General features: G+C 43.9%; 1 protein-coding gene across 1 annotated transcript in view; it reads left to right on the top strand.

Annotated features, from left to right (window-relative positions):
• Window positions 1–26,954, top strand: part of CYBB (cytochrome b-245 beta chain) — a 370,087-nt gene that overhangs the window by 220,342 nt on the left and 122,791 nt on the right. Inside the window, exons 7-8 of the mRNA XM_069636562.1 lie at window positions 11,481–11,610; window positions 13,803–13,895. Coding sequence (XP_069492663.1) covers window positions 11,481–11,610; window positions 13,803–13,895 — 223 coding nt within the window. The remainder of the gene's footprint in view (window positions 1–11,480; window positions 11,611–13,802; window positions 13,896–26,954) is intronic.

Here is a 26,954-nt window from a genome sequence, read left to right as displayed (position 1 = left end):
CCCCCAGGCAGGGAGCCTGCAACTGCAGTGTTGAGGTGTGGGGGTTCAGGTGTTGATTGGGGAGATGACCTGGTAACCTGTGAGATTCATGAAGGATCAGGCCCCACCAGTTTCAGTGGTGCTGGGTTGGTTAGCAGGGGTGGGAAAGGGGGAAAGAAGGAAAGAGTTTTGAGAAGTTTCCGGAAGTTAAGGAGGTCCAGCTTACATCTGAGAGGGGCCGAGAGGCACCAGCCGAAGAGATAGACCTGCCCCCCACTCTCAGCTCGGAGAAGCGTTTGACAAGCAGCGAGTTGGAGTAAGAGGAGTGGAGGGCTCTGGCAGGGAGGTATTTAGGAAGAGAAAGTTGGAAATAGCATTGTCTCAGGCTCCAGAAAGCCTTGTGGATGATGCAGAGGGTCTTGAATTTGATCCTCACGACCACCGGGAGTCAGTGGAGAGATTTTACAGATTCAGTCATACAGTCCCTGGGCTTGAGGCAAGTATAACTCTTGCAGCTCTTTTCTGGATTAGCTGAAGGGAGCGTAGAGAGGAGGGGGGAGATTGAGGAAGAGAGTGTTGCAGCAGTGCAGCCTAGATAGGGCCAGAGCTTTGGAGAAATTGAGTTTATGGGTGAAGGTGAGGAAAGGGAGATTTGCCTCTAAGGAGGTGAAGCTGGAAGTGGATCATCTTGGCAAGGTCCAAGATGTGAGGGGTGGAGCAGAGAGATGAGACAAAGATGACCCCAAGGTCTTTGACCTCACAGGATTGTGAGGGTAGAGAGCCCAAGGAGGGCAGCCAGAAGGTAAGAGGGAAACAGGGCACAGGTGTCCCAATGAGAAGGATCTCTGCCTTACTGGCATTAAGGCAGAGATCATTAGCCACACAACATGCCTGGATGGTGGTCAGACAATCGGGGATGAGAGAGGAAGAAGAGGAGTTAGTAGAGGGAAGTTTGAAGGAAAGTTGTGTGTCATCAGCATATCACTGGAAATGCAGAGAGAAGGAGGAGATCAGGTGAGCAAGAGGGGAAGATAGATATTGAAGAGTCACAGTGATAGAATAGAGCCCTGGGGGATGCCTCGGGTAGAGAGTGAGGTGGCGGAGAGAAAGGGCCCAGTTGCAACTGGGAGGGGCGGTTAGTAAGGAAGAAGGATAGACAATCTGTTGCCCAGTCCATGATGCCAAAGGTATCACAGAGCCATTTTGTGAGGATAGAATGGTCGACAGTGTCAAAGGCATAGGAGAGATCGAGGAGAATTAGAACAGTAGGAGAGTTAGGCTTTACAGGCGTTTAGGAGAGCAGTTTCTGTGCCTCAGGGTGCCCGGAATCCAGATTGATAACCATGGAGGCAACCAACAAGTTCAGTATGAAGGATCAATTGAGGGAGGACCAGCATCTCCAAGAGTTTACTCAGGAAGGGTGTGGTGGAGATAGGGCGATAGGTAACTGGACAGGAGGGGTCAGCAGATGGCTTTTCTAGGAGAGGGCACACAAGGGAGTGCTTGACGGATAGAGGGAAAGAACCTGTGGCAAAACAATGGTTACATAAGTTGGCAAGAGCTAGGGCGAGAGAGGAGATTTTTTCCTTAATGCTTCTAGAAGAGCAGGGGAGTACCTGGTGGTATGAAACCTTCATGGAGTGGACAACTTTAGAGTCCTCATCGGGTGCAATGAGCAGGAGGAAAGAGAGTGCCGGGGTGGAGGGAGGGAAGCCAAGGGAGACAGGGGGGCAGGAGCAGAGATGGGGGTGGTGGAGAGTGAGGACAGGATGTGTCCTTAACATGTGCTTGTGTCTATATTTCAGTGTGTGCTTGTGTGTGTATTTGTGTGTGAGAGAGAGAGTGTATGCATTTATCCGCATGTCTCTGAGTGAGTGTGTTTGTGTCTTGGAGTGGTCTGTATGTATCTCTCAAAGTTTCTCCAACTGAGTGCATGTGCCAATATATTTCAGGGGTTCTATGTCGGCTTGAGTGTATTTTTGTGCCTGTGTTCCTCAGTGTTTCTGTCTCTCAGTCTGCCTCTCTGTACATAGTGCATGTGTGCCTGTGTTTCTCTAATTGCATGTGTGTATCTTAGTGGTGTGAGTCAGTTCATGGGTCTGTGCCAACCTAAGTGTAACTAGGTATTACTTTAAGCTTATGTGTGTGCCTGTGTATATATGTATGTGTTTGTTTCTGTCTCCCTGAGTGTATGTCTATTTCTGGCTATCTGAATGTTTTTTGTTTCCCCTGGGTGTATATATGACCATGTTTCTGTAAGAATTGATGTACGTATGTCTTTATGTATGTCTTTCCTTTCATATTAGTTTATATAGCAGTAAGGATTAGAGTGCTAGTACTAAAAGAATAAAACAGATGCAGTGGGAAAAGTAGTGATGAAATCTAACACAGCTGAGAAATCATAACTTTAGGTGATCCTGAAACAACGAAGTTATTACTTGTTTCTTAAACAACTGTAATCTGGTATAATTCTTGGGTTTTCATGAAAGCCATCCTGCAATTTGGCACTCAACACTGCGACACTCGTTCCTTCAGCAGATGAAAGATCAAACCTAGGAATCTCAGGGTGTGGCCAGCCATGATCACAGATGGCTGAACACTGAAGGGGCTCTGCAGTAGCGTCCTGGAACAAAATAATAGATTGGACTAAAACAAGCAGAACTACTATACAATTAGCCCATAGAAAGTAAAGAGTCGAATGGCAGAGGGGATGAACAACATGAACCACTAGAAATCAGATAAGAGCCACAAGGTGAGACTGTCAGAGTTCCAAGAAGATGGCAGTGTGGCCTGAGTGGCGTGCCATTGCAAGAATAGGAAAGTATAGTCACCGGCCCTACTGCTAACTGAAAGTCTTACAGCACCTGCACACTGGGAGTGTGTGAGGCGGAAAGGTGGATTCAAAGATAGTGCTTCTCAGAAGTCCTGCTGCAGCAGTGGAATCAGGCAGAACGAGGAGTGGAGTCAGGCGGGGAGCCTGTTTGTACCTGGGGATGAAATGCTCCCGGGAACAGATGCTCACTGGCATTGGATGTTCACTTGATGAGACTAGGGGCCTCATTACGAGGAAGGAGGTAGCCATGTCACAATTTGTGGCATGGCTACCCCTATTCTGGGTACCGGGTCCGGGTTCCTGGAATGGGGAAATACTGACCCATTCCGACCTTGGAGAGCCCAGTATTTCCCCATTCCAGGAACCCAGACCCGGTACATCCCCATTCCCATTCGTGCCCCCATAGGGCTCAATGGGAATGGGGAGGATGCAAATAACAGGCCCGTGAATGACAGGCCCTTTGTTTTCATCCTGTGCTGCTCACGGGACCTGCTAAGGACGCCTGTTAAAACCAGGCGTCCTTAGCGGGTCCCGCGAGGAGAACTCGTAATGAGGCAGTAGGGGGTTAACGGGGTTGGCAGCTCTACCGGCCCCATAAACCCTACCGCCTTCCTTGTAATGAGGCACTGGGTGTCCAGTGCACCAGGAGAGAAAGACCTAACCAGTGAAGAAGACATTTAAAACATGTAAATGCTACTGAGAAGTGCCCCTTCTCGGTGGAACATTGAATCAAGAGAAACAAGAGGAACAACTGTCTGCTGAAATGTGGACAAATTCATATGAACCGCCATCCGGGCAGAGCCCAAGAGAAAGGGAAGTTGTGGTTAATAGTGTGCTTAAGAGTGGCTCTGAGGCTTGGAGCCAGACACCAATCTGTGAAACAACAACTGAGTGGAATGATAGGACAGGAGATTATCAGGGTCAGATGGGTAGTGTGAGACCTAGACTGATGAAGGGATAATTAACAAGCGAGTCCAGAGCTGGCAAGTACTGAACACCTGAGTAAACGAACCAGATCCTGAAGCCTGAACAGGGAGGGGAAGAACACATCAAGAGCTGGGGAGGCCTGATTGACAGGTCGCCGGGTCAGAGGCTGCAGTGGTAAACCCACACAATTGGAAGAGGGAAGTTAACAGGACAGCTACCAAGTTACTGCCTCTTTTACTGGTAGCAAGTCCCACTAAAATGTGATATGTTGACTCACCATTAGGTCGTAAAAATGAAAGCTAAAAACAAATGATGCTCCATGATAAACCTCGAGATCAAGTCAAGGGGATAAAATACCACAGAGTACCTAAGCACATTTTTGGTGAGCCTACAACCTCAAACAAAACAAAAAAGGATAGATGTCAACAGAGGTAGTCGACAACCACACCGTTCACTTTTAGAAAGGAAGAGCTGCTGGACTCTATGAAAGATCTGAAAAGCTCCATGATACAGTAGAAAACATGATAATGAGAGGAACCAGGCAAGATCACTGTCACTATCCAAACCGAGATGGTACCCCTGAACTATAGGCCAAGCAGGCTATGAAAGCAATACCAGGTCCCACTTTACAATGCAGAGGTCAGCTTAAACCAGTCACAGATAAGCTGCTAGGGGAAGAGCAATCATTTGAGGTGGCTATATCCACCTGGCCTGCAATTTGAAAGCAAAGGCACTCACCACAAGTAAATAGTTTAATTCATCATTATTGTGCAGATCTTTATGGTACCAAGATTGGCATCTTTCTTTCAACACACAGTATATTTTTTAGCATGGTCAGCATTTTACAATTGATAACAATTCGGATCTCTATGCTGTTTATATGCTTCAAGCACATATTCTCTGTAAATCCACAAAACACACTGCTTCCTGTTGCTGCCGGTCTGATGACTCAATTTGAATTAGATTGAAGTTGCTGGAGCAATTGAGTACTCAAAATGGTAGATTACCAGTAGTTTGTTTAGGCCAATTCACTCTTTGAAGATCGACTTCAAAGCTATATTCAAATTGGGAAATCAAATGATCACCCATAATAATTGGAATGAACTAAGATTTTGGTTTAAAGTGACTATGATGTTCAAAATGAGAAAAATAAAACAGACTTAAGACAGGGTCTGTTGTGAAATTTCCATTGCCATTATATTGATTTTTTTTGTTATTTGAAACACAAAAATAATTCAATTTGGCTGGTGTTGGAAGTGACAACAGTTTTAAATCCTATTCCCCCATTGATGTAATCGATTATTTCATTCTTGATCCCATGCGTGATATAATGTATGTGCTAATGGCCTGGGCAATAGGTAGCGCTCCAAGTTAAGGTTGCTGTTCCTTACAACATCCACTAAAATTCATAGGTTTTGCTGTGATCAATTGGTTTACCTTAACTGTTTCTCAACTAAAGTATTTTCCTTGAATTTCAAGGGTTTTGTTATACTATATCTTACTGCCCATGTAGTAGTAAATGGCATTGCTCATTTACTGCCAGTGGAAAAATACCAAATGCCAAAATGCCTCTGTTTTTTTCTCTAGATTTTGGCATTGTTATAAGTGGGGGCGGGTAAGGTTAATGAATTATGTAAGGGGAGTATGGGGCGGTTGCAGGGAGTCTCCCCACATATAAATGTGTCAAACGAAGCAAAAAAAATAGTATTTTGGCATTCAGTATTTTTATTCGCAGTGATCACACAGATCCATGGTAAATACCCATTGTCCTTTCAGGATGGCCTTCGGCTGTGAACACTTTCCCCTTTTGCCCAATAGTTTTGGCCGTTACCTTTGTCTGCTTTGTGCAAAATTAGTAAAAGGGCATGGGCCACCGGTTATGGCCTTCATCCTTGGCCACTCTCCACTTTACACCAATTAGGGTTAAAGGCTGTGGTCCAATGACCATGGCTTAGGACCATGATCACTGCCCACAATGTAGCAATTAGGGTAAGAAAAAATTGGCCAACTGGACATGTTCTTCTACCATGTCCACTCTGAAATGAACATTGTTAAAGTAATATTATGGTTAAGAGTCCTCATAAAAATGTGTGCAATTTAGTGGCAAATCTTTGTTTGAATCTTATAGTTGAAGCACAACATATACAAATTACAGACATGGACAAGTTATGGTAATCCATAATTTGGGCCCCAAGCATGCACTGCTCATACCCATAAACATAGCATCACAAAGATTGATTGGTGAAGATTTGAATATGTTGCTGTCCAGAAAATGATATAGCCACCGAATTGTGTTTTTGTAGGAACCAGATGTTTTTTGTTTTCCAGTGACTTCGGTGGAGTGCAGATATTTTTAGTAGAGTAAATGGATTTTTCAATTTCTTTAGAGAAGATGATTTTCTCTTCTGAAACTATTTCATTGTCATAGTGTTTATGAAGATCAGTTACGTTTTGTCAGTTATCTGCAGTTTTAGAATTGACCAGGAGGCTCTGGGCTTTCCTTAGTGCTATCAATGTTGTATAAACCTAAGAAGTATGCAATTGTTGATGAGCAGTTTTACATGTTTTTAATAATACTTTTGAAAGGTACATTTTCATTAATTTAAGATACATAGAAAGAGTAGGGTACATATGCATTTCTTTAGTCGGATCTGTGGTGAACTGAAATAGCCAGAATCTTCAGAAATGAATGGTTTAAAATTGGTGGTTTCAATATTATAGATCACCTAATCTGTTTTGGCTCTGGGGTAATGGTTTTGAAGTAGTCCTAAGAGCGACGGAGAGGCTCATATGAACCACCCTGTGATGAGTGCAATCTAGAACTGTTACATATATATTGTTAATAATATTGTTAACAATATTCAAGAGAAAAATGATCTCTAATGTGTGCCATTTAAGGTGAGTGAGGCATGCGATTGAAGGCATAAAGCATATTAGTTGTGCTGAAGTTATTATTTATGCTGCACCTGATTGTCTGTATGATTATCTTCCTAAATATTAGTCACAAAGGACCTTGTAAGAGGTGACGGAAATAGACAAAGTGGGTAAAGCATTATTTGAAACATCTGTGTACATACATTTTGTGGTTGATAGTGGAGCGGGATAGGTTAAATGATCAGTACCCGATAGTTTACCAAACCTAGATTCCCTGGTGGCGGTGTTAGATAAATGCACCTAATAAATTACTTTCGAAAATAATAGCAGTATCTTCTCTAGTTTTCTGAAGTTGGCCATCATGCAAAAGAAAGTAACCAGGTGGTGTTTAAAGGAATTGAGGTAGCCACAATGCATCAACGAGTATTTTTATTGTTGAAAAATCGAAATCTAGGTCATTATCAGTTATATATTTATTGCTATCAAGACCATGTCCAACTGCAGACCTAACAATAAATAAAGAACAATTATGAGACATAGGTCTGGATTTGTTACTGTTAACCTTTATAGTGTATTCAATAGAATCAACTCTTGAGGAGTAAGAGGGTAATTTAATTCCCATGCCTGGAGAAAATGTAGGAGTAATCTCGATTGAGGATATTATTCTGGCCGATTTTTCAAAGGCTTGCTCTAAGATCCCTGAATATAGCTTTCACTTGAGGGAGCACCTTAGTTCTGCCCATAATCTTTGTGTTGTATGTAAACTGTGCAGGACATGTCATGACTGAAAGTCTAGAAAAGATAAATCAATAAAGCTTTTGAAAAGTAGAGAAACTGGTTGAACCAATACACCCTCAGTTCACGGGTGAACCAGTGAGTAAGAAACACCTGGTTTCCAGTTTAAATAATGACTACTTGCAAGACAACTATACTGAAAGTGGTGGGCAGAGCATCCAGCCCCGCTGACACAAGACTTTTTAGGGCATGTAGGGTAAAAATAAGACATTTCAGTGTTCACGTCTGTACCTTTATCATTATGCAAATTTTTCTTTGCTTTGTCTCCTCGTGTGTCTCTATGTGTACACCAGAGAAGGCGTATATTGGAATCATTGATAATGCATGTATGTATGTGTGGGGGGTTCTGATGGTATCCTGAGGGATCTGGGGCTTTGTTCCAAATTTACCATGACTTACGTTTGCGTTGGGGCAATCACAGAGAGAACTGCTTCACCCTACAGCCATGCTCGGCCATCTTCCTTCTTCAGCAGCCAAGCTTCTGTCAATGAAAGAGAGGCCGCAGCACATTCGCAATCTTTATTTCCCTTGAATCCTTTCTAACCCTGTCTCTTAAAAGCAAACCTTTCGAGCTCTTTGCCCAACATGTTAATAGAATAACACTGAAAGTGTAATGTGAACAGCAGTTTAATGTAAAAACTATTCACATCAGAATTTTTTATAGGTATTGAGCAATGGATTCTGTACAGTAAACCTGGTAGAAGCAAATGACTGTAATACATATTCCAAATTGTAGTATCACCCATTGCAACGGTATCCTTTTAAGCAAACTCAGAAGGAACAATAGCTTTCATACCTGCACTTAATACAGGATTGACTCAGACTCAGCCCCATTGGCCTTTCAGAGGTACATACTTGAAAGCAATCTTGCTAGCATCAAGTCCACACAAATTCAAAAATATGGAAGGCTTCATCATCAATGCGTGCAATGTGACTGACCCTAGCCCAGTCTTAGAGGTCCTCCAGAGGTATATGCCTGTCTGTAATAAGAGCAACTTCTACGAAGGCCATGCAGGTCACCCCAGGTAGATGAATGGTGGAATCATGCATGCTTAACATCTCTGTCACTCTGTCCTATCCCTATACACTATCACAGGGTTATGCCTACCAAGATATTCTCAACCTAAGGACACTCCTATGAGGACACTCGGGAAATGAAGTGTGTATCTGCAAGATGATACTGGGTTCAGTCAGCCCAGTCGTGTAGGCCTTTCACAGTTGTGTGCCTGCCTGGAATTCTCCCTATTGCAGTGGCACACATCTTACGTGTACTCAGGCAACCAACCTCTGAAGGATGCAAATCAGACCCATGTATATCTGACAAGGATGTGATTGACTCCCCCAGAGATACAGGGCTACATTCCACTGAGGATACTAATATCTTTCCGTCACATTTCCCACATGCATGTATACACCTGCTTCCCAAGATGGAAACACCACTGCCCAGTCCATCAGGACACCCCATAGTGGCTGCAATAGAAGAGAAGAGAAGAGGTCCAGGTGCTTGAAAAGATTGTTGGCCTTCTGCATAGAGAAATTAACAGAATGCGTAAGAGATACTGGTGACGTTCAGTCCCTTATTAATTCGATTCCACAGTAAGACAGCTATAAGATAGCAGCCATGGATATTCGTTCAATTTTCACTTTGATGAAGCATTATGATGGAATCACAGCAATACAAAACGTTCTGGACATAAGATCAGCTAGTTTTGCTGACCATAACAATATGTGCATGGAAATAATCAACATATGATTAGAGTATATTATATTTTTTATAGGATTGTCAGATTTAAGGCCAAATCGGTGGTACAAAAATGCACCCATGGTTTGCGCCCCTTTGTTGAAATGAATCTGTGGAATAGTGGGAGAAAACCTGGCCCCGAAGTGGAAGTGTAGAGCAGTATACAGACCATGTTGCCCTCCCTGTTGCCCTCCCTGTAGCTGTGCTGCATCGATGATGTTTTACTGTTATGAGATGGGGATAAGGACCTTATGGACTAATATGTATGTTAACTTAATAGTAATGCACTTAACCTACATTTTATATATGTGAGCAACAAGTTCTGAATTCATTATTTGGATTTGACAATTAATATTAGTGATTTGTGGTGAGAATGTGAGACGTTTAGAAAACTAACCCCAGGCAACATGGTGCTCCATGCTGCAAGTGCCCATGAATCCACTATGAAGTGCAATATTCCATTCAGTAAGATGCTGAGAGCAAGAAGGCATTTCAACTTGGATACAGACTAATATCAAAAGATGGAACAAATCTGCTCAAGATTTAGAGTGGGATGGTATCCAGAATGATGCCTATATAAGGCCAAAGGGAACAAGAGCAAAATAAAACGTGATTATCTCAGAAGAAAAAAACAGAAGCAGAAGCAAAAAGGTGATGATGTGATATCTGAACCTTCCCTTAAATTCATCGCTCCATATTCAAATAAAGTCCCATAGATAAGTGGTGTAATGGCCAAAAACGGGGGCGTCCTTACAATGGATTCAGAATAAAACCCTAGTCCAGACCATCCCCACATCACTTTTAATCGTCTGTCCACATGGAGAGAATGGCTTGTTGCCAGCTATGATAAAGAAGATAAAGCAGAATCCGGACTTAGCTGTCCCCTAATAGGGGTTTCACATTTAAGGGGTGCAACATCTGTCAGTTTGATTTGGACAAGCTGACATAAAAAAAACACATGTGGGGAATAACAAAGACGCAAAGGTGCAAAGATTCATCAATTTCAAAAATCATAATTTGTAGTGTGCATCCTGATATGCCCATGTGACAAGCTATATATATTTGGACAGCACTATTAGGACTTTTAAGACAAGAATTCAGAAGCGCATGAGGGGAATGCTGACGGCTAGTCCAGAATTATCCTAGGACCCTACATTTTGAAGATGAACAACAGTCTCATTCAACAATGAGACCTCCACCATAGATAATTGGAATCTAAACTAAAAATAAGGATGAATTGCTTGCAGTCTATTGGAAGAAACAATCATGGATTTGAAAAGCCAGTCAGATAGCACAGTGAGCTAAGCGCTCACCCTTGATAGTTATGCACAGCTTGCTGTGGCAGGTTTGAATACTGGCATGGTCAACTCAGCCTTTCACCCTGGCGAGGTCTATACATTAAGTACCACTCTGTGGGATAATAATGTTTTCTGTTATTTCAGTGCCTTGAGACCTATGTTTGTATAGAGCTATATAAGACATTTATTATTATTTTAATATCATAAACGGTTAGATTTAGTCTTGTGACACATGGGCTATCTGGGTATAAAAGGAACCTGTTTGTGTTTCCATGACATAGCATAAATAGTGAGTCTTTGGTAGTACACATGTTGGACTTGCTATGAGAATAATATAGGCGCACGAGGTAATTTATTGAACTGATGTCAATGATGTAAAAAATTAGTCAGCATATTCATGAGTACCATCTTCTCTTTGAAAGCTATGATTTGAGTATGTGAAATGAAACTGTAGAGCATTTTGCACCTATTTATATAAGCGATACATGATTTCATAGCTATCCGTAGAAATGTATCATCTCCTCATGCATATAATTGTATTCTCTATGTTCATTAAAGGCACTGTGGTTGGATGCATTGATCAGAGATGTGCGAGCATTATGTTTGGCTATTTCGAAAGTGCACCTATCCAGTCCAATATAGTCGCTCAGCTTTTCACTTCAGACATCCTAGAAATGATTGCAGCTACTGACATATATGCAGTATGATGTCAAAGATGGAATATCCATGATGAAGCCCCATATGACAGCAGAAATACACTGGATGGAAGAACATCCTGCCTAATGAATTGATACTCTCCGTCCAGACAGTAGATTAATCCATGTAGCATGCACATTTATATTTACTGTGCCATAAATATATAAATTGATGAGGGTGATTGGATGTGCAGCCTTGTTTTGTATTTGAAGTCCACATGTAGGCACTATATATATGTTGAGTCCCAGGCTCATCATCTGAACACATAGGGTATCTGTTCAAATGTATACTGGTAATAGACACGCCACATCAATTTCTATACATTTTTTTTCTCCAGCCGGATTGTTCGTGGTCAGACCAGGGCTAGCCTTGAGGTGCATGATCCTTTCAAATGTGACAAAAACTTCACCACATGGGGGCCCGACACAGACTGCCCGACACCTCAGTTTGCAGGAAATCCTCCGATGGTATGATAACTGATCTTTTATCATTCTTTAATGCAGTGTTAATCCAATGTCCGATTTAAATGTAATATGTCTCTGAAGATATGTAAGCCCATGCAGGCAGTGTTTTCCACCTCTGGGAGCAGGCGCTAAGACCCTTTTCTCATTGTGGGTGATTGGGATGCAGTCTATTGCAAGGGGAACGGCTGTATTAAGATACATGGAGGCCTACTTTGCATGGGCGGTAACATGTGTTCCATCTGCTTGCCAGAGTAGGCTTGCAAAATAGGCGATGGCGGGGACTTGTGCAGGCCCAGGCAAGCGCTCAGAGAAGGCAGAACCTGCTAAAAGAGCATGCCTCTCCCCAATGTTCTGGGGCACCTATTTCAATGGACAGACAGCTGCATCATGGAAGTGTGGAAACTAGCATTGAAAGGAGAGTCTGAGGGGATTCGTATCAGACATTTCAGAGGCACCAAGGTGCATGTGGAGAAGAATGAGAAACGTGTCCGGCTGCTCCAGTCAGTTTAACACTGGGAGAACATTGAACTGGTAAATGTGGAGATGGATACGTATTTATTCCTGTGGGTTTCCATCTGGGGTCATCTGAAACCAGATTTGGAGGTTACGCTCTCCCAAAGAGTTGGACGCATTGGGGAATGGGTTCTACTATGATCCTCTGGAAGTATGAGATTCCCTTATGCGGAGCTGCTCTGGTGAAGATGATGAGATGAATCAAGGGGCAGGGACATGGTGGATGGGTCTCTTTGCCAGGTCCATGTTGAGAGAACCCTGTCCTTCCCCTGTCCCCAAAGAAGTGAAAAGATCGGATGCTCTCTCTTGGGATAGACTACTCTTTTTTTTAACTCAATGTAGAAAAAAAAGATGGGTCAAAGAGCTCAAGCGAATGCACTATTGTTTAGCATGGTTTGCTATTAGAAGTGGAGACACACTATGGGCCCATTATTCTTGAGCCTTCCACCAGCAGGAGCAGCCCAACCTAAACTGAGGAGTGTGTACCATTCTACACTAATACAGGCAATGTCAGACTTGTATTTCCCCCACTGGGCACCACTTGAGTCTTTGGGCACAATGAGCTCACGAGGAGACAACCTTTATCTAAACTGTACCCCAAAAGCAACCAGTATGGCCTTAACTGCTAGTCCTGGTCTCCTCTGCATAAGGAAGTATCACACGGTCAGTGAGCACATGAGGGAAGCTGTCAATTCAGTCCTATCTCAGTGTCAGAAGTTCGACTGTGGGGAATAGCTGTAGTTATTTACTATGTTCCAAGCACTGTGAACGTTTGCCACGATCCCCTAATGCGAAGTATCATGCTTATCCTGTCAAAAGCAAGGATTTTCTTGGTTCCTGAATAGCAAACAGCATAATATGTTTTTAATTTAACAATGTTGTCATCACACAAGGAGTTAGGTAGTTATATGAGACAGAAGGAAGATCAAGCATGGAGTGTCGGTGGAGGGGTTGGTGTGGTGAAAATTGAACTTAAAGTTGAACTCTGAGGCATCAATGCAGTGTGACGTAATGTGCAAGATGCATAGGGCCTCATTCACAGAAGTGCTTTATAATGGCACAATCCCATAGGAAAAGGCTCTGTTCATCAGGCCCATAATATCCTCATCATATGAAGGTAGTAGACAGGTATCTATTTTAAAGATTCAAATTCAAACTGGATTATGTATGATAACCGTTCTTTCACCGAGACACCTTTTGACATGTGCGCAGAGGTCGAAGTGGGTGGGAGCGGTCGGGAGTGGTGCTGCTATACTTTTTATTTTTTCAGTTTAGCTGTTCCTATACTTTTAGTTTAACAAGAAACTGTTCCGGAACGGTTTAGTTTTAAAATAAAAATGTAGAAAGAAGTTGAATCTTGCACTTCAGTGTGCTGCGCTGAACATTAACTTAAATAATAGGTGTGTTTGTTTGGCGGTCTGTACTATGTGTGGGAGGGGGAGCAGCGATGGGGTTTGTTGAGAGTGGGGCCGACCGACAGGGAACATAGCTCCACTACTTCTTTTCGTACACTTCGACCACTGCATGTGCGTGTATGTAGTTCAGTCTCGTTGCTTTACAGTGAGCTCCAATTTCTTTGCTGTAAAGTTAAACATCTCTTTAGATATGACGTTGCTTTAATTTCATGTACGTATAAAGCTGATTCTATTTAACACATGCAATTGCGTTTTCTCTCTCTACAGACCTGGAAGTGGGTTGTGGCACCCATGGCTCTGTATGTGTTCGAGAGGCTGATAAGGTTTTGGCGCGCACACCAGAAGGTTGTTATCACAAAGGTTGGTTTTTTTGCAGTAATGCATGCCACATATGTGGCTGGTAACTCTTCAAAAGCAAACTATAAGCTAGCACATGAGCATCAATCTATCTCATGGGTTATCCAGTTTACGTAAGGGGTTGGCACATGGTACACTTATTAGGGGGGATATTGCTGAAATGTTGCACTAGTGCAAATGAAATTAGCACGAGCCCAACGAATAGGCATGCATTCTTTCACCAAAGAATCTTAGTCCTTCTCCTTTTCATATGGTTTTCCATTGCTGCCCTGGCTGCCTCTGTATGCCGAGCATCAGACGACTTTCCAAAAGTAGATCATCTCTTGGGTGGCATGATGATTGAGTTAAAGTTTTTTTTGTCACTGCGGATGCGTACTTGAATGCTGATAAGGCTACTTTCCCGGATTCCCGTGTATCAATCTTCCCAGACTTTTCATATGGGTTTCCGCTGCTGCGCTGACGGCCTTTTTACGGTGAGCATCAGGTGACTTTCCGAAAGAAGATCGTACCCTGGGTGGCATGATGATTGAATTGCAGGTTTTCTGTCACTGGGGATGTTTACTACTAGTCTGTCGATAAGACTAATTTCCTTGGCTTTCTTGTATTCATTGTTCCTTCTTGATTTTCTTGTTCTACTGTTTTGTGCATTTTTAGATTTTATTATGTTTGTATATGAAGCAAATGTTTAGCATTTGTTATGGTAATTTCTCAACAAAATAGCTATGGTATTTTATTAGGAAAATTAAATATCACTTCTATTTTCCACCAACAGGTGCACCACCTTTGAAACTTTAATTTAAGCAAAAATAAGCATTTGTTTTGATTTTATTCACCATAGACGCCACTTAAGCAACTTTAAACCACACCATTACATTCCTTGTGAACAGTTACCCTTGTTAACTTTGGAGCCTTCTAGCTAGGATATCTGTGATTTCCCCAAATCCACTTCACCTAAAGGAGAAATCATTGCATTTATTTTTCTTCAAATTCTTTTTTTACTATGCAGGGGGAGAACCCCTGCACCTCCTACCTTATCCTATCCCCTTACCCCCTCATCTATGTTTTTAAATTGACCTACTTACCTAACAAATTCGAAGAAAAACACATTCAGTGATTTCTGACTAAGTGAAATTGGATTAGGTGAAATCTACGGCATCTTTCTAGCTAGATCCCCTTCATTTCTATAGACAACAGACAGACGCACTTTCAAAAATATATCTTAGAAGCTTATGATTGCCTCATAGACCCTGTTATAAAATGCATTCTATTTTGCAACTCTGGCAGTGCAGCTATGTTTTGTTTTCTCATTTTCATTAAGCTCTACCATTGAGCCACAGGATTTAATCAATGGAGGGAATTGGGTCTTGGAAGTGATGTAATGCTAACACATTAGTTGCATCCAACAATTGTCAACAAACTAGCAGTAAACCATGTGGCAGTCAGTCACTGGCTAGTTCCTGCTTTATGAAGATCAATGCAAAATGATTCTAGCTCCTGATAGTGATATCTACTACTATCCAAAAAACTCCAGTTTAAATATCATGTACCAAAGAACTGACTAGGCTCACACGTTTTCTGTGACTGTATGCCTGATCTTATATTAATGCTTGTTTATTTGTGAAGTTTTCATTATACGACTTAGTTGCTTCTTACCCATTTGCCAGATTTCATCAGAGGTTCCTCCTGGGTCTATTGTTAGAACCTGTAAGTCTTGTGTTTGGGCAATACACGAACTAGGTCCAGGACAGCTAGTCTATCTTCTGGGAAATATTCAGAATTGGGGATTGGTTGTAGAGAATTCTCTGTTCTCTCAGACCGTGCACAGTTTTTATTGATAGGCAGTTGACCTGTTTTCTGTGTACGACTCCCTGAGTTGGTATTGTGAGATATGTTTGTTTTAGGTAGCATGTTGCATAGCCTTCTAGACATTTGTTTGCATTCCTATACAATGCCCAAGATCTTAAAGGATATCCTGGCTGGCAATGGATGCCAATGTTTATTGGTGAGTGGTTGGCTTTTCTTAAGGCCAAAGATAGCCCTCCCATAGTGCTCTGGTCATTTTGTGGCCTTTGATTAGATAAACACGAAGGCCTGCTATGTGCTTTTCAGTTGTACAGCCTTGCATTGATACGTGCTACTACCACCCAGGAATTTTTCTCTTTTAGAATGTAGGTTAAGATTTTGTTTTTGAAACATTTAAATTGGAAAAAAGTCGGACTTGACCACAGCACCAGCCTGTTAATGCATACTTAGGTCAGCCTCTGAAATAAAACCTAGGTTGCATAACTAGGTTTTCTGATGAAGGTCGGAGTGACTTCAAGGCAAACCACACAAATGTGATGCTTCAATGAAGCAACTCATTACAAGCTATACAATTATTGATGTTCAACAATGTAAGATATCCTTTACTGAGTAAAATAAATAAATAAATAAATAAATAATACGTTTCTATTGGGTTGTAACTCAATGTATCACAGGGGTTTATCAATCACATGTTGAGGGGGCGTGGCCTGGAGGTCATGGTGGTAGGAGGCTAAGGCGCCGAGCTCGGGCCGAGACGCCGCGTTTCGATCCTTGTCTGACCGCATGCAGCTCGCCTCCTGGCCACAAACTCAGACACAGAAAGGCGGAAATCGCCGTCGAGCGGCGACAACAATCCCGAGAAGAAACGGAGCCGGGAAAGCATAATTCTGCCCTGCACGAACCCTCCCCCTCTCCACCCTCGCCTGCGCTCAAGATGGCGGCCCCTGCGATGCTCTAACGCGGCCGAAGTTGCTGCGGCGTGCCGCCGCCGAGAAGTCCGGCACACGGAGGAGCGGGACATTGGCGGATGCGACCCTGGGGAACATACTCCCACACAGCCCCGAAGCCACGCACTGGGCGCCTGCGGCCCCTCCGACACGCAGGACGCCGCGAGCTGCAGCCAACAGGTTCTGGAACTGCTCCCGCTGAACGGGCGACGACATCGCCCCCCCAGGAACACCCTGGTCGCCGCTGGGAGCAACGCCGACATGCCTGCAGTAGGGACCAACGCCCATGAGGTGAGGAGATAGGGGGAGCCCCGCTAAACTCCACAGCGGCACCAGCATCCGTCGCTCTGAGCCCTGAGCACAACACCGCTCAGCCTCCCTCAATCCCACAGGATTACTAATACTATCAACCCACCCCACGCTGCCTGGGAGGAACGAAATACCCCTGCAAAACCTGAGGGCCACCACTACCCAACATATCATTAAGGCAGCATCACCCAACCAACGTCCCCAGAGACCCGCCATGTCTGCCAGAGGCAAACCAAAACCTGCTACGATGGACAGCTATGTCTCCACAAAAGCCAAAACCACGGCTGACCAACACCCTCCCAGCCCTGATCCTACAAAATCAAAAAACGCAGACCCCGCCGAGAGCCAAGCCAGTGCTGGAGGCCATAGCATCCCTGCGCACTTTCATCGACACCAAAATTGACGAATTTAGGTCAGACATTCATTTAACGGACAGGGTCGCCACCTCCGAGGCGACCATTAAAGAGACCACAGAAAGCACTGTGGAGCTGAAGGCTAAGGTGACGGACCTCGAAAGGAAGGTGGCTTTTCTCGAGGCGAGAGCTGAGGAGGCAGAGGGGCGTGCCAGAAGGGGTAACATCAGGATACTCGGAATCCCCGAAGGCGATGAGGGCCCGAACCCCACTGCATATATAGAAACTCTACTACAACAAGAGGTAGGAGCAGGTAAACTCACACAAGGTTTCGCTGTCGAGAGGGCACACAGGTCCCTCCAAAAGAAACCCCCTCCGGGCTCGCACCCTCGCCCAATAATAGCCAAAATACTCAACTTCCAGGACAGAGAAGTCATTCTCAGACACTCCAGGGAGACTGGCCCAATCGAACGCGGCAACTCAAAAATATCCGTCTACCCAGACTACACCCCAAAAGTGCAAAGAGAGAGAAACTCATTTGTTCCAATCAAAGCCAGGTTGCGGCAACTAAATTTAAAATATATGCTGCTCTATCCATCCAGACTAAAAGTCATCTTCAAGGGCCGCTCGATTTTCCTGGAGACCCCAGCGGCCGCCAACATGTGGATGGAGGACAACAACTTAGCTCAAGGCGCAGACACCCACCCCAGAGACAAATGATTGAAGCTATGCAGCAGGTCACATACATGACCGCCGACGCAAGATCCCGCCATAAACACATGCACTCTGCAGTGCGGAAGCAATCTACACTACAGCTCGCTAGATAAATGCGGCTCTCACTTGGCCTCACACTGGACTCAGGACTTCGCCCCCGCGAACAGACCAGGACAGGCCAGTTGCCTGACCGACCCCGCTCGAACCCGACGCCCGGATGGGTCCCGACGGTGCGAGAGCGCCTGAGCACAGCAAAGTGAATGCAGTCGCTAGGCGCACCAGTTACAGTTACGTTATCTGTTATGTTAGATGCACAGTCTCCACATCATCACACTCGAGCGTACAACAGAAGAAACTGACACAGTACTTAAATTTAGGCAAGAATGAGGGCCAAACGCTGAATCTCCTCATCAGGAAACCAAACCTTCTGGGCAGACCCTCTGGGGAGGGGATAAAAAAGAGCACCCACACATCCAAATGACATCACAACTAAAGATATTGACGTGGAACGTGCGCGGGATGAACTCCTACCTGAGAAGAAATCGTATTCAATCCTACCTCCGCAGAAATAAGATTTCTATAGCAATGCTCCAGGAAACCCACCTAACGGCGGAATCCTCCTCCAAACTGGCAGAGAGATGGGGAGGCATTGGAAAGGGAGCATCATACTCCAAATATGCGCGTGGAGTCTTCACATGGGTGAACCCAAGCGTTCCGTTTCGCCTACAGGGATCCGAAGCTGACAAAGAGGGCAGATACCTGATACTATGGGGGACCATTGAACACACCGCAATTTGCCTGGTCAACTCCTACTTCCCGCAACACGGGATACCATCGCATATCACAATGTTATGCTCTAAAATAGCCCACCATAGAGAGGGCACCTTCATTTGGGGAGGCGACTTCAACTGCGCCATCAATGGCGAGATGGACAGGTCGGCGCCCCTACAACAACCACGTAACGCCGCCGCCATGGCTCTCAACAACGCCCTGGAACACTTAGACCTGGTGGACATATGGAGAGCGCAACACCCAGAGGAAAGGAGCTACTCGTATTACTCTGCCTCGCACAAGATCCACACAAGGATCGACTACCTTTTCATCGACAGGGAACAAGCTGCATTGGTGGATGACACCACATACCTAGGCAGATCGATATCTGACCACTCACCGCTGGTTATGCAGTGGAGGTTGAACGGCCCCAGGCCCCTGATCCCGACATGGAGACTGTCCCCCATGGCACTCACTGATCAAGAGTTCAAGGAAGATCTTGGCACTAAGCTCGAAGACTACATTGACAACAACAAAGGGTCCGTATCGAGCTGGAGCACGCTATGGGAGGCGATGAAAGTGGTAACACGGGGCGAAGCCATTTCTGGAGCGGGAGGTATTCGGAGACGCCTGAAGGAGACACTGGAAGAACACGAAGCTGAGATAACACGCCTCGAGTCCCACCTAGACACCGCAGCTGAAAAGGAGGAGACCCTGAGGGGGCTCAGAGACGACTGCCGAATGGCATGGGACAGACTGGCAAAATTCGACTTTGCAGCCAACACCACCAAAGCACACAAAGAGGCCGATAAACCAGGTAGACTACTAGCATGGTTGTGCAAACGAGAACACCCAAGGCACTCCCTCACCGAGATCCAGGATGAACGTGGAGTTACACATAAATCACAACTTGACATTAATACCGCTTTCGCAAAATTGTACTCTGAGCTCTACTCCCACGATAAGCAAGTACCCAGAGAAGACATCAGAGCCAACCTAGACGAGATCGGACTCCCAAGACTGACCGAAGAACAGCGCGCAGCACTAGACACTGAGATCACTGCCGATGACATCAAATACGCAATCAGATCTCTAGCCACCAGCAAGTCCCCGGGGAGCGATGGACTCCCGCCCGAGTTCTACAAAACCTACGAAGCCACCATCACTCCAATACTACTGGGGGTCTACACGGAGGCATATGAAGATGGAATTCTCCCCTGCACCATGAAGGAAACCATCATAATCCCTATGCTCAAACCAAACAAGCCACCCGAACGCTGCGATTCCTATCGCCCGCTAGCAATGCTGAACTATGACGCCAAGATTTTGACCACCATTCTGGCTAAGAGGCTCACGAGGGTGATTGGGACCATTGTACATGAAGACCAAAACGGGTTCATCCCGGGACGCAACACCACGGCCAACCTAAGGAGACTACAACACGTCATAGCTGAAACCCATGAAAGCGTCGAGGATCTGGTGGTGCTCTCGCTAGATGCCGTCAAGGCCTTCGACTCCATCTTCTGGGAGTGGTTAATCGAGGTGTTGAGCGAGTTTGGGTTTGGAGAAGGCTTTGTGAAATGGGTCAGGGTCCTTTATAGCTCACCCAGGGCCAGAGTGAAGACCGGACGAATAATATCTGAAGCCTGGGCGATACAAAGAGGCACCAGGCAGGGCTGTCCGCTATCACCCATGTTGTACGTCTTGGGACTGGAGCCGATTGCCATCTACTGCAGGAAACAGTTCTTTAATGCAGGCATAAAGCTAGGCAACAGGCACTTCATAATTTCCTTATACGCGGACGACGTACTCTTATACCTGAAGAACCCACAAATAAACGCGCAGGTACTGCTCGATGTCCTGGACAATTATGCACGGTATTCCGGAATCAAATTTAGCAGATCAAAATCTTGTGCATTCCCGCTAGCCAAACTCAACAAGACAAGTATGGAAGATTTGCCGGAGGTAGGGATAAAATGGCAACCAGGAATGTTCCGCTACCTGGGAATCAACATAACGCATACCCCAGAACTTACCCACGACCACAACACTGAAAGAGCAGCAAAAGCACTCCGCAACTCCATGAAGTTCTGGTCAAAGTTGCCACTTGCCATGATGGGCAGAGCAGCAATTGTGAAAATGATTATCCTACCGAGATTCCTCTACTACTTTACAAATGTCTGCTACTACATCCCTCTATCCTTCTTCAGAAAGCTGGATTTGCTAATCAGAGACTTCCTATGGGGCCCAGCTAGACACAAGCTACCCCTAAAGATCCTCACGTTGCGACACAAGGAGGGGGGGTGCAGCTCCCGGATCTACACATGTATTACTTAGCAGCTCAACTCAGCCATGTCACAAAGTGGCTCCACGACGACCCAAATGCGGAATCAGGACTACTAAGGCTAACACCTTCCAATCTGTTTCCCAAGGAATCACTCTGGAACCCACTGAAACAAACACGAGAAGTCCCTATGATTGTGCAGCTGGGTAGACAAATTTGGACTAGAACCTGCTCCATCCTTCAAATGACTCACCCGTATTCTCCTGACACCCCCATCCTTGTGGACACATGCCAAACCATAACAGACCTCAGGGTGGCAAGAAACTGGGAGCGCGCTGGGATTTACACTTGGGGCGATATGTACGAAGACGCCAAATTCAGAGAATTCGAAGCGATCCTGGAGTCAGAGGAACTAAGCAGAGGCCAATTCCTGTGGTATCATCGTCTCAGACAGGTTGCAAAAACAAAATGGCCAGAATGGCCGGAAGAACCCAACCCCAACCCCCTGCTCAACGAGATGCATGAACTTTAAGACGGCTGGAAACCAATAACCCGTCTCTACGGCCGACTAATAGACAGACCCAACCCTAAAAGTGCAGCACTAAAAGAAAGATGGGAACTTGACCTCCAGGTCACGCTCACGGACACTGAATGGGAGAGAGTATTACTTTACCCCAAGGAGGTCTCCAGGAACACCAGATTCCGACAAATCCAACTCAATGTTCTCTACAGAGCATACATGACCCCGAAGAGAGTCGCCAGCTTTAACATCAATCACATGTTATCCTCTATGCCATACCAGAGAAGAATAACCATATGCATATCAGTCTCCTCCATCACATAAGAGCAGGCCTGCCAGAAAAGTCAGGCACTTCTTCAATTAAAACAATTATCAACAGCAATCCCAGACATGTGTCTTTTGGTTCATTAGGCATAATCAGTACGGAATGTGCAAACTATTTATTACACTGCTGAAGTTTCCTGTTTCTTCTTTACTTCATGAAACTGAAACATTTTGAATAGATATTTCTGAATATCTATTCAGAAATATCATTTATTAAATATCATTAAATAGGAATTAAATAGCGGCTTATTCATCTCGGTCAATCTCTGGTGCAATTCTAATATATGTTGGAGAAAAAGAGGGATGCTGCTGTAAAAATAAGTTAACTTGAGCAGCAGAATAATGCAGACAAATGCAACAGAAGAGAGAAAAGAAACAAAAGTATTAAAAAGCATGTAACTATGGACGACTATGAAGCAACGATAAGTAGAATAAATACATTTGGGACAAAATAAAGGACAGCATAAAAATGGATGATGGATATATCTGTCGACGGCTTCTATAAGTGCATGGATCATGTCTCTTTTTTTCTTTGCAGTCCACAATTATGATCCAACATCAACACAGTCATCTTCAAAATAGATTTGAAAATAAAATGTTTTGAGTATATCAGGGTACATTTCTGCATTGCAGCTGATTACCATTGAACACACTATTCCAATTTCACTTTGAGCCTTTAACTGACACCCAACAGTCACCTACCAGAAGATCAAAGCCGGCCTCTAGGCATAGCTTTGTGGTTCTCATGGTGCAGGAACTAAAAGTAAATGGCTATAAAACTTCCAAGCAACCATGCAAAGACATGCATCCATGCTGGGGGGCTTTGTGCACTGTGGGGACAGCACGTCCTACCTGCCAATATAATAATATTAACAGGCTTCATAATTTTTGCTTCTCCAGTATCCTTTCACCTGGTGACACAAATGGTTTATTTGTATTTGTATTTCTTTTATTTGTAAAGTGCACCTGGCCCTGGGGCAACTGGGCGCATATCTTAGGTTAGGTTAAATATACATGAGTAGAGAGTAATCGTACAATACAAGAGAGTGCAAATATAGACAACAAGAGTTTACAGTTATAGTAGTAGGTATATACAGTTCATATACAATCACATTTACAAAGCAGGTATATACATAAGTGAGCCTGATAACACTTGGAGGTGACCAAGGTGATGCCTCCATAGCGGGTAAAACCGCTACTTGGAGGGGTTGTCACAATCATGTAACCACAGTTTAGTTTTACATTTGAAGGTGTGGAAAGAGTGTTCAAGCCTAAGTGAGTTAGGCATTGAGTCCCATAGTTTGGTAGCTAGCACCGGGAAACTGCTACTACCCGCTTTTTGCAGTTTGAATTTAGGGAGGTCGAGACAGTTGATTTGGGCAGTTCTCTGGATTGCAAGTGCGGGGTATAAAACGTGCAGCAAGGTAGGTGGGAGCCTGGTTGGCAAGGCACTTATGGGTGAGGGTAAGTGCTTTCAGTGAAATTCTCTGGGCTACTGAGAGCCAACCCAGATTGTGTCTGCTGTCTGATATGTGGTTATTTCTTGGTATGTTGAGGGCTGCCCTGATGGAGTTATTCTGAGTGACCTGCAATTTGTTAAGGTTGCGTTGGCTGGTCCCCAGATAGAGAGCGTTGCAATAATCAATCTTGGACATGACAAGTGTTCAGGCTAAGATGATGCAGTTATCCGTGGAGAGAAAGGGGCAACATGCAGTGATGAGTTTGCACGTGTAGGCCGCGGCTGAAGTAACAGAGTTAGTTTGTCTAGTAAGTGACAGGGTGGCATCAAGGTAAATACCAAGAGTTTTGGTATCGTTGGAGACCTTGATGGTGTTGCCGTCGATGATAAAGAACTTAAATGCTGGATCAAGTTTGTTAAGTTTAATCATGCGCTAGGTGACACAGAAGGACTTTGTACTTTGTTAGGTTTGATGGCCTCTTGAACAGGCACATATCTTTCATAATTTCCAGACATCTCTGATGTAGCTTGGTTCAGTTTTTGCCAAATCCAATAGGGCACGTAATACGTGACCCGGGATGGTGGCCATTGTGTGTATCATGAACTCAATGTCAAACTCATTGATTGATATCTTGTGCTAAAGGGACCTACAACCTTTATTGGTATAGCATTTTCTATTATGTTCACATGAAGTTGGATAAAATTGGTACACAGGACGATCCAATGGGCCACAGTGACTTCTCAATCTAAATCAAAGTACATCTTAAATTGATAATAAGCACATTGGTAGAACAGTAAATGTCTAAAGTAAAGAGAGTTTTAGTTGGAAAAACTAACATCTCCTTCAAGCACACATTGGGGAAAAGAAGAGCTGTGACTGGCCCATGTTTAACCTCAGAATCTGTCTGGACAACACTAGGGGGAAGGTTAAACAGCTTCCAATGCCCGGGTGAAATCTCCATGGGCAGTTTATTAGCGTATGAGGGTTTCTTTCTTTTACTGTACCCTATTGGTATGTGGCAGCAACAATGTTTTTGTCACCTTATGTGATTTTTTGCTTTTCAGACTCATGTGATTACCTCGGCACTTACCCTATTACACAGACTAAAAGTTCTTGGACTCAGGAGGGCAATAACATACACCTAGACCATTATTTGGAAAATAGTTGGCTCTTTACAGGCCCTTTATTCATATTCTTTTGGCATACATATTGATATGAGATAAATGCAACTGGTTATATATGAATACATGGACAAAAATAAATACATTGGATATACATCACCCTTAGTGCAGTTGTAGGACAAAGTTTAATCTCAGCCATGACAACACTACCCAGTCCCAAGGCAGTTAGGCAGAGAGATTGCACATCAACTAACAGGGTCTGGAGCGGAGCGTCCTCTTCAACACCCGGGGTTCCAATCCTCTGTCTTCTCTCGAGATACCTTTCTTCTTAAGGGATACAAATCCCCACCCCATATAAGTTGCTGACTGTCACCGGCTGAAGGACAGACAGCAAGCATGGGAGGCAAGAGTGGAAAAATCCAGACAGTAGTGGAAAAACCCAGCTCGTCTCCCAAGCACTTGTTCCCAGCACCCCTTATCAATGCACCTGCACATCTCTGACTCCCCTGTCGGCTAATACTTGAGTGAACAATGTGAACACTTTCCTCCATAATAAGCTCATCTGCTTCAACTAAAATATCGCAACCGTTGCAGAAATTGTGTCTGCCTTCTAACTGAGCTCACAGAAAGGTAGACTTTAATTGCGGTTTGGAAGTGAATGTCCAAAAGGGTCGTGCACCGGCACCATGTTGTTTAGCTCATTTTCACACACACACTACATGTGGTTGTTTTTTCTCGATAGGTGAAAAGCCAATGTGATGGACCCCCCACCTCATCACGCTGCTTGACATCCGATTCTATTGAGCATAGGACAATGTGATGTATCTTTTCTGTATAAGGTACACAAGGATGGTTTCTTCAATGGCAGCTCGCTCTTCACGAGATATGGTGCTCATTTGGTATTTTTCAGTGCAGCATTCTGGGGTTGTCATGACAAGTTATTATATGATACAACATTTCCTGATATATAATATCATATCATGACATAATATGACATTTCATGACAACGCATATCATAATATAGCACACTCTACTGAAAAAATAGGTTATGCCACTGCTGTACCATAATAGCTGTGAGGGGTCAGAAATGTGAGGCGGACAACTTTGTGAAGGTTTTTCATTTCATTAACTCAAAAGACTGGCAAGATGCCTCACTGTCCCTACCCTGATGAGGATTTCCCTGCCTAAAATAAACTAAAGCAAACACTCTAAAAAAAGGATTCTGTCCCTCACACTTAAACATACACAACTTAACAAGGCAATATATGGCAGTTCAACAGCAACACATATAACAGTTCAATTCACATCATAACAACTGTTAATCCTTCTAATCTGGGTGAAATCCCCTCCCCCAGATTACAGCAGGATTTTGTTCAACAGTTCCTAAAAGGTTAAGAAACTCCTGTATCATAACAATGTTCTACTTCAGTTCTCTTTTGATTCCAACTATGATAATACAAAGCTCCAACTTGATGATAAAATGTCCCTGCAACAACTTCTAATCAGCAACTGTCCTTACTTCATTGGTTTCAACAAAAAGGTCTTTGTCAGGATATTTCTGTACCAGTTTACACAACCACTTGTTTGACAATATTAAATACTTCTGGAGCAGATCACACAACACTTGCTTCAATGGTATTCATTTGTCAGGATGATTCTGTATTAATCCACAAAAACACTTTAGTGGTTCTCCAACTTCTTCTTCAAGATTTGTAACCATACCAAAGTACTTCAGTGGCTTCAACTTGGTCCACTCATCTATCAGGCTTATTGAGATAACATTCTCTGCTCTGGTTTACTCTCCTGCCAGAACAGATTCCACCTCAATAACATTCTCTGACCTGGTGTACTCCCCTGCCAGACCAAAGTCAACTACTACTGCACGTACTTATGTGGTAAAGGTTGAACTCAAACAGGTTAGCAATGTCTTTTGCACCACAACATCAAATATAAGAAACACTTCAAGGGAAACAAGAAGGTGTTGTTTGTTATACCCAGGTGATTGCCACACCCTCTGTAGGTTATGCTCCACTTCATCTGAACATCTTCCTTCAGAAGATCAGCCTTCCTGCCACTCTAGTTTCTTCCCTTTTCCACTAACCAACTGCTGATATGGGTTCTGTTTCAATATCACACTTCTTTGGCTTTTGCAATGTGGGTTTAAGTCCTTCTCTCTTAGGACCTCCTTTTTATATGGGCACTTGTTTTTCTCAACATTGAAAACACCAACTGCCTTCCTTTGGCTTTGGTTATTCTGGTTCTTTGTTATTTGCCTGTGTATGTTTCTCTTTTGGCTTTTGCAATGATTGTTGATCTTTTCTCTCATATGTATTGCCCCTTTTTGTTGTTGGCTCTTAATATGCCCCACAATGTCACAATCACATTCTTTTGATATAGTAATAGCTTTCTTATTTAGCCATTTGCGCTCGTTTAAATCAGCATGTTTAAAAAAGGAG

Source organism: Ambystoma mexicanum, chromosome 7p (genome assembly GCF_040938575.1).
Source record: "Ambystoma mexicanum isolate Mex_15411 chromosome 7p, UKY_AmexF1_1, whole genome shotgun sequence".
Classification (NCBI taxonomy): Eukaryota; Metazoa; Chordata; class Amphibia; order Caudata; family Ambystomatidae; genus Ambystoma; species Ambystoma mexicanum.
Note: the sequence above shows the minus strand (reverse complement) of the source record. Positions and strands in the feature narration are given on the sequence as shown.